The sequence below is a fragment of the Tubulanus polymorphus genome, chromosome 7 (assembly GCF_964204645.1).
Source record: "Tubulanus polymorphus chromosome 7, tnTubPoly1.2, whole genome shotgun sequence".
Lineage (NCBI taxonomy): Eukaryota > Metazoa > Nemertea > Palaeonemertea > Tubulaniformes > Tubulanidae > Tubulanus > Tubulanus polymorphus.
Genome location: NC_134031.1, coordinates 1,529,228 through 1,537,692, shown reverse-complemented (window position 1 = coordinate 1,537,692; position 8,465 = coordinate 1,529,228). Strand labels below are relative to the sequence as shown.

Here is an 8,465-nt window from a genome sequence, read left to right as displayed (position 1 = left end):
TGCCGTGGTGTTGAATGAGACCAAACACCACCATTGAGTAGAGCAGTCGCACCTCACTGGTCATTTCTGACTGGTCATTGACATAACACTCGCCACACTATTAGCATTCAAATCAAACTTTCAAACCCTGACAATTGCTACAACTTGGTGGTCTAGTGGTTAGCACACTTGACTGGCAAGTTAAAGGTTGGAGGTTCAAATCTAAGGTTATTGATTGTCATATCACTATCATCATTTTTCGATAATTGAAGTTTTTGTTTGGTTCAATAACGCACCAACCCATCAAGCCTCCATCCTTAGTTTTGAATTCCACTTGCTGTGATAAGCTTGTAACAGTAATTCCTTCGGGGTATCAGACCTCCTCTTGAGCTACAGTGCTTGATCATCAATCCGGGGCATAGTCATCTTTCTCAACTTCTCAACTTCGGCTAACAACCACTAGCTGTTGCAGCACTTCCACCTTTACAACGATTCCAGTAAAACCAACGATGAATCAAAAAAATCCAAAATAAGCTTATCCTACTTAATAAGTTTTATCAGTTTATTAATCTGAACGGGCAACATAAATATAGAAATGTTCGAAAGCAAAGGTAAATAAGCACATGACAGTCGAGTAGAGAGTAGGTTTAACAATGATCCTCAGGACCCAGTTCCACAGTTGTGAGTTAGAGTTAACTGTGAACTCAGGACCCAGTTCCACAGTTGTGAGTTAGAGTTAACTCTGAGTCTAATCTTAACTCAGAACTGTGGAACTGGATCCAGGTCATTAACTATATCTCTGATTTCGGTAGTATTAGATATCCTCCTGTACAGTAACGAATTACTGATTTATATTAATAGCTTTAATTATAATCATATTATAATTACTATACAACATTGTGTGTCATTATTATAATGCACCAAAACAGTGAATTCAAAACTTCAACGGAGCACATTTCAAATCTTTCCATTGGAAAACCATTTCCGCGGACGAATGGAACAGTTTGTGACCATTTTCCCTAAGAATAGTATCGTTAAAGCATAATTTGAAGGATAAAACAACACATATTATATACATACAAAATACTCCCTACAGCAGCACTAACTACTAACTAGATACTATATATAGACAACACGATTCTGATGGAAACAATCTTAAATTCCTTATCACAGAATCTTACAACGATCTTTCACAGTTTACGATGTTAAGATCAAGATGGCCTAATATCAACCGACTGTTGAATGTTTTCGGAGACACTCATCACTTCAGTATCGATATTTACCAACTTCAAAAACAATTTACTACAACACGTTAAAGCTACCAGGAATTTCAATAAATAAATCATTGAGCATTCTACTAGTAGATTGAAATAATCTGAATGTAAGAAACTAGAACTATTCCAAATACATCACGATCTTATCAGAAAAATCCTGAGTAGTAAATATTACTATATCTAAATTAAACGAGTTGATTTTTTAAAATACTTTTCTTCCATTCTAAACATATTTCTAATTAATCTCTAGAAATGACTGAAAAAACGTTAGTTTGTATTGTTGTAATACATATATCGCTAGATAGCTGATGATATGAGTGAGTACTGTCTCGTCTGTGTGTGAGTGAGTACTCTATGAGTACCAGGGAGTAATCGACGAGATGAAGATCTATTTAAGTGGATGTTGGAATTTTTCTCCGGCGTATTTCGCCGAGCCACCGAGTTCCTCTTCGATTCTCAGGATCTGGTTGTATTTGGCGAGACGCTCCGAGCGACACGGTGCGCCGGTTTTAATCTGTTGAAGAGAAATAAACAACACAAATTAACGAGTTTATCAAAGTGTATATCTAATGACATGTGTGAAGATCAGCAATAGTTGGTAGTTAGACTCAAGATGGACCCAATCAACCTAAGAATGTTTAACCCAAGAGATTATTTGTTGAAATATCTTTCTGACATTATTACAGTAGACAGGGTTCAAATAGGATCCGATCACCTTGAAGTTTAAATGTTTAATGCAGATGTTTGTTGTTGAGATATTTTATAGTGACCACCATATGATATGAAATATTCAACACATCGGATATCACTCTCAAGTCAAACATATTTTTACAGTCCAAAAAGTTCTGACTTCAGCACAGTATAAAATATATGAATCATATACCATCATCAAACTCAGACATCACTTCTAAGTCAGGCAAATTTTCAGTCTGAAGAAATCCTAGTCGAGTGAAAGTCTACCATACTAGGTGCAGTCTAGTAGAGATAGTGCGTTTGTTAATGAGGACGTACCTGACCGGTGCATAAACCTACGACCAGATCAGCGATGAACGAATCTTCAGTTTCACCGCTCCTATGAGACACCATTACGCCCCAGCCGTTGGCGTTCGATAGTTTACAAGCTTCAATCGATTCCGAAACCGATCCGATCTGATTCACTTTCAACAATAAACAGTTACAGGCTTTCTTATCGATCGCCGTTTTAATACGTTTCGGGTTGGTCACCGTTAAATCATCCCTGAATTGAATTAGAAACAGAAATTAGAAGGAATTTATACAACCCCTTTAGTCCACTGAGGTGTATCATCCACCCATCCTAAATTGCATATATCCGTGGTGTAATGTATTCATACACAGCATTGCAGGGTACACGCAATATAGCGGTCCCAATTCCCATTATACAATGGCATGTGCTCGGTTTATATTTTCCAAAATTCTCATAATATCTCATCACAGATATTGCACAGTCATGACTTAAGTCCAAAGGTGATCTTAAATGTTACAAATGGTTTTAAGTTGCTAGATTGGCTATAGAACTAAGTTCGTCTTAGGTTTTTGCCATGACTATGAAACTGGCTCCAGAGTATGAAACTGCCAAGACCGGATTAAGTGGAATTCAATGTTGAAATAAACATCTCTTTTTCTAGAATGATTAAGACTTCAAGTTGTACTGGTCTCTTACCCAACAAGTTGAACACTGCTGTCGAGACTTTTCATTAAATCAGACCAGGCCGACCAATCATCCTGATCGAAAGCGTCTTCAATGGAAACGACCGGGTAATTGGCTACGAAATCTTTATATAAATCAGCCAACTGTGCAGCACTTAACTGAAATCATACAACAACAATAATAAACTTACAGGTCATTACTTTCATTATCAATCTGCAGCTCTCAACCAGAGCCCTTAGTTTTGATTGTGAACTCTTCAGTTTTTCAATGTCTAATGTCTGTAGTTTTAATAGTGATAGAAAATAACTCACGTGTTTGCTCGCGTCCGAGTTTGGATTTTTGAAGTCTAGATCATACTTGCCATCTTTATAGAACTCCGAGGCGGCTACGTCCATTCCGATCTTGATTTTATCGGTGTAACCGGCTTTCGCAATCGCGGTCTTCAACAATTCCAGACCTATACATTAGAAATACATTCATTAGCGAGGGAGGGTCTAAGGTCAAGATTAAATCATGCAATATGAGGAATGGGAGATCCAATTTGGTGGCTCTAATGTCCCCAAGAGTCTCTCCAGGGCCCAGTTTCACAAAGATGATTAAGGCCTAAATCGATTTAAGATAAACTGAATTAACAAAGAAATTAAACCGATTTAAGAGTTAAACCTTTTCGTGAAACTGGACCCAGGAGTTAAGTGAGCACCTGACCGGGCTAGGGGTAATAACACCAATACTGAGTGTCACATTCATTTGTTGATATTCGACATTTAAAATTCTCATCTAACCTTCTTTGTTATCTTGGATATTAGGAGCGAAACCTCCCTCGTCTCCGACGTTACACGCGTCCTGTCCGTATTTGGATTTAATCACCGCTTTCAAATGATGATAAATCTCCGATCCCATACGCATGGCTTCGGTGAAATTCTTCGCTCCTGTCGGCAGAATCATGAATTCTTGCATGGCTAGTTTATTACCGGCGTGGCTTCCACCGTTGATAACGTTGAACGCTGGGACCGGTAAAATGACGTCTTTATGACCGGCGAGGTCAGCGATGTGACGATATAACGGAATTCCCTACAAATACATCATTAACGCATCATACTCAATTCCTCGACCTAAATTCGTGGAAGCTGTTTCCATCAAGATCTTCCCAGGGTTCTTACAGATTGGTGAATCCTAAATTCCCTGATATTTCCTTGACCCTAGCCAATAAATTCCATGATTAAATCATAAGATATTCTCAGTGGAGTCCGTTTCTTCTCAAGATGTTCGTTGTCCCACTTGTCAACAGCAAGAACAACAAGACACCAAAAATTCAAATTCCCTCATTTCTAAGAGAGGGAATAATTTGACATCAAAAATAGTAGTTTAATTGGAAAAGCACAAGAAACTGATTTTGATTTCGAAAATATTTCGATATTTTCGTTGAGAAGTCAAGCTGTTGAAAAGAGTGGGAACTAATTCTCAAATTTCGAAATCAGGCCTGAGACATCAAAAATCTGGAATTCCCTGATTTTTACTGATCAGTAAGAATATTATTCAGAATACAGTGATTTTCAGATTGTATTTTACCTTATGAGCCGCTCCGGCTTTACAAATAGCCATTGAAACTCCGAGAACGGCATTCGCTCCAAGTTTAGATTTATTCTCCGTTCCATCCAACTCCAACATCATTTTATCGGCTGCTGATTGGTCGGTGACTTTCACAGCAGACGATACTAACGCTGGTCCGATGATCGAGTTCACATTCTGGACCGCTTTCAGAACTCCTTTACCGTGATGTACGGCCTTGTCTTTATCGCGGAGTTCGAGAGCCTCGTGGATACCGGTGGATGCTCCACTCGGGACAGCAGCTCGGAACGTACCTTCAAAATAAAAACGAACTGAATTATCATCTATCATCCACTCCAGTCGAAGACATGTATCATCTACCCAATTGTCAAATCTCATACCCAAAATTTCTTAAAACTTCGATTTCAAATTTGCAATTCCACATTAGCTTATCCCAGAAATTTTACATTTTTTCGCAGGCGTCAAATAATTTATTAAAATTAATTTTCTCGTTAACAATATGGGGTTCAAAGTTCCAATGAAAGCAGCCGTCTATGATGAAAAAGGATTTGAGGTCTTTCTTTGACTTTTTGAGAAAGGTTATGTCTCTAATCTAATAATCTGACCATAACCCGACCCTTTGTAGCACCAGAAAGCGGAAAGGCGCTTCCCTGAACTACAGTTTCACCAGAGAATCTGTATTTCAATGCAAAATGATCGCAACTTTTTTTTTTACCCACCTTTATCGGTTGTAAGGTCGACCTCGACTGTTGGGTTTCCACGACTGTCATAAATCTGTCGGGCGTGAACTTTTACGATACTCATCTTCACAACGTTAACTGCAAAATATACAAACAAGGCTGACTTTAAGAAGCAGACAAACAGCGACATACGACAGAGCCGGCCAGCTGAGGCTGGGCCAGCAGGATGTCACCGTTTCAGTGTCAGTGACAAGGTCAAAAACCGGCATCATTTGAAGTGGAAATTCTCCAAACAAAAACAATTTCGAGCAGAATCGAACATCGGCAACACTAGTTTAACATTTCTTTTACATAGTGCACGATTAATTCACGCTTCAAGACGTTTATTTTAGCAGATATAAGAGGTTTATTTACCTGGAACCGAGGAGCTTGTAGACCGTTTATCAGTGACCTCCACACAACGACCCTGGCTGATACTAAAATTATACTTTCCGACCGCGACGACGTGACGCGAAACTTTCAGGAAATTACGACGAATCGGCGCCAAAAATGACATCTTCGCTGATAATCAATACCAGTAAGAATCGACGATGATGAAAATTAATCTAAAATAAACATTTAGAAGAGTTGTTTTTGAACCAGGATCGTCGAAAATAAAGTGATGCCGATTTTTGACGCCAGGTGGTGATGCGGTATAAGACGGGAAATCAAAAAATAGAAATTTGGGTTATTGGATATATTTTGAATTCTACGACGCTTTACATGTGTTTGCCGTCTTAAAACTGTTGAAATGATTAGGTATAGTATATTCTTATCGTATTTACTTAAAAATTAAGAAATAATGTACAAGATTAGGCCAAAAACTAAATGGTAAAAAGCCTCTCTTTTTCAACTTTCGAGTCGTTGACTTTGGGGCCAAAAGCACAGAAACAATTTCAAAATGCATTCCTTATATAGAGGAACAAGGATTATGAATTATTGATAAAGTAGTTGAATTCTTTCTCAGCTTAGCTTGGATTGGATAGCCTACCTTAAAGTTTATCTGAATGCAAATTAATATTTCGGCCTACCCCTAGCTAGAATCCTAGATAAAGATTAGCGTGGATTCCCTTGAGTGATATTTGCATATATAGAATTTTTCTATTGAAGCTAGTAGCTGTCGTCACTGTCACAATGACTACTCGCGCTCTACGGGTATTCTATTAAAAATCTTTCCTATTGAATTTCCGATTAGAATTCCTTTAGAATGTATACCCTCTATAGTGTGTGTGTGTATTTTTTATGCGTTGAAAAGCTGTTTTCATAGTCTGTTCTACCAGGACGCACTAATTAGGCCAAATTTAGCTGCTTTCTATTGAAGAGTGAGTTTTGCCTGTTTTCTTTAAGTCAGAAATCAAGACTTGATCTCTGAGAATAGATTGTTGACAGAGTGAATGTTATACTTTGTCGGGTAAGGAAGGCTTAGATTTTAATCAGCCTGGTTCAAAAGTTCTTTAAAAGGAAAAAAATTATAGGAATAGGTCTTATTCTGTTTTAGACGCTGAATTTTAAGTTAAGGGTTTCAGTATGAGAAAGTTTATGTTTAAATTGGTTTAGTTGAAATTGTTCATTGTGAAGTAGGTCTTGATTGCAATTAAACCATGGACGTATAGGCCTAATCTGGTTTAATAAATTCATGATTGAACCAAAAGTTGAGTTGAACTCTTTTTCATGAAAATGGGTCTAGGTTAAAGTTACTTTGTCATTGTGCTGGGTAAATGAGGTATTTTATAAGAATTTTGAGGAATTCTATATTATTTAGCAATCAACCCTTTAAGAATCAGAGTACTTCAGGTTTTATAGATTTTTTTTTAGGCAAAACTGTGTTAATTTTGGGGTTTTAACCGGGGAGGTGCCTTGTTGGCTTTGCTCAATCATGATGATTTTGTTATGGTTTCTGTTGTGGTTAAAATGATAACTAATCTCCTTATATTGTTGTTGGTTAAACCAGGGAAGTGTGATGAGACACTTCCCTGGTTAAACAGTAGTTCAGTATTTGTCTGAAAGGATTGAAGTGTGAATGAATTGTTTTGAGGCGTTCCAATCAAACGTGTCATAAACATTTCTATTCTAACACACAGGTTATAGGATTCAATTAGCATTGATTTACTATTCGTTTTAGAGTTCTATAAAAACTCAGTTTTATAGAGTAATTAATAATTCAGAAGAAATTGAATAATCTCTCTCCCATAGAATGAAGACAGAACTATATGATAAAAACTCATTACGTACAAATCTAGAAGCATGATTTATTATTAAGAAATCAGGGGTTTTTTATCATTTAATCTTTTCTCCCTGTTTGAGTACACGGCTCTTCCACTATTATGTTAACCTAGGTAGGTTGGCTCAATCAGTGCATGTCTGTCAATCTTTACACAATTCACTACTTTTTTCTCATAACTTTGACATAACACGACAATGTTGACTAAAGTTTTCTTGGGAAATACTTCATCGAGTCTCCCAAGACAGTTCACTGTCTTCAATGAATTGTGAATTTCTCATTTTCCCAAATAATTCTTAAACACTATTTTTTCTATGATCGAGATAGTATATGAGTTGACATGGATCGGAATCGCCCCTGGGCGATTTAAAACCACAAATACTCCAGGCCAAACATCAGGCCAACCACCGATTTCCCCTATGGCTATAATTTCATTAATTACAAAGCGACCGCTAATTTCAAGTGAGTAGTCATCATAATTTGTAAATAACTGATTTTTTGACAATACAGGATCAGTATGTACTGATTGGCAGGAGTCCAGTGTGTAATTGTCTATGTGCGTGGCCCGGTGTCATAAAGAACCTTTAAGTGTACTGCGCAAGTCAATTCATGTTTCACTGATCTAGCACAGGTATTCAGCTATTCGCTATGCGCTGTTTGTCGTGTCAAGTGGAATTAAACTGATTTGGGAAATTAACGAAGTTCCCTGCGAAATATTAACGATTTTAAAACGTTTTTCGATTTAAGCAGTTATTTGCGCTTTGGTCGTTAAAATAGCGAATTCATAAAAATGGAATTGAAATATTTCTTAATGGATTAATAATGAGTTTTTCCTGAGCAAAGTTGTTTTTCTCAAAGGTAAAATCATTTCTCTTAAGACGTAAAATCTAAGTTTTCGAAGTGCTGATTTTTCAGATGATGTAAATGTATTTTATTCAAGAAATGTCAAGTAACTTGTGCACTCTGAATCACACATTGATTTCACTCACTCTTTCTAAATGATTGTGACAATTAGTTTTATATTCATATTTCAG

At 37.1% G+C, this 8,465-nt stretch overlaps 1 protein-coding gene across 1 annotated transcript; it reads right to left on the bottom strand.

Annotated features, from left to right (window-relative positions):
• Positions 1-1,344: 1,344 nt before the first annotated feature.
• On the bottom strand, positions 1,345-5,759 carry LOC141909352 (alpha-enolase-like). Its single transcript, XM_074799777.1, has 8 exons — positions 5,586-5,759; positions 5,211-5,309; positions 4,492-4,784; positions 3,705-3,993; positions 3,234-3,379; positions 2,935-3,080; positions 2,265-2,490; positions 1,345-1,767 (listed from the first exon to the last, which is right to left on the bottom strand). Exons 1-8 carry the CDS (start codon positions 5,725-5,727, stop codon positions 1,642-1,644), a joined length of 1,467 nt encoding a protein of 488 aa, XP_074655878.1. The 5' UTR covers positions 5,728-5,759; the 3' UTR covers positions 1,345-1,641.
• Between the last annotated feature and the right edge of the window lie 2,706 nt (positions 5,760-8,465).

Excerpts from the sequence above, each read along its gene's own strand:
- LOC141909352 (XM_074799777.1), bottom strand. The coding sequence starts at position 5,727 with ATGTCATTTTTGGCGCCGATTCGTCGTAATTTCCTGAAAGTTTCGCGT. Across the intron at positions 3,380-3,704 it reads TATCCAAGATAACAAAGAAG|GTCTGGAATTGTTGAAGACC; the intron begins GTTAGATGAGAA and ends TCTAATGTATAG. Across the intron at positions 2,491-2,934 it reads AGCAGTGTTCAACTTGTTGG|GGATGATTTAACGGTGACCA; the intron begins GTAAGAGACCAG and ends AATTCAATTCAG.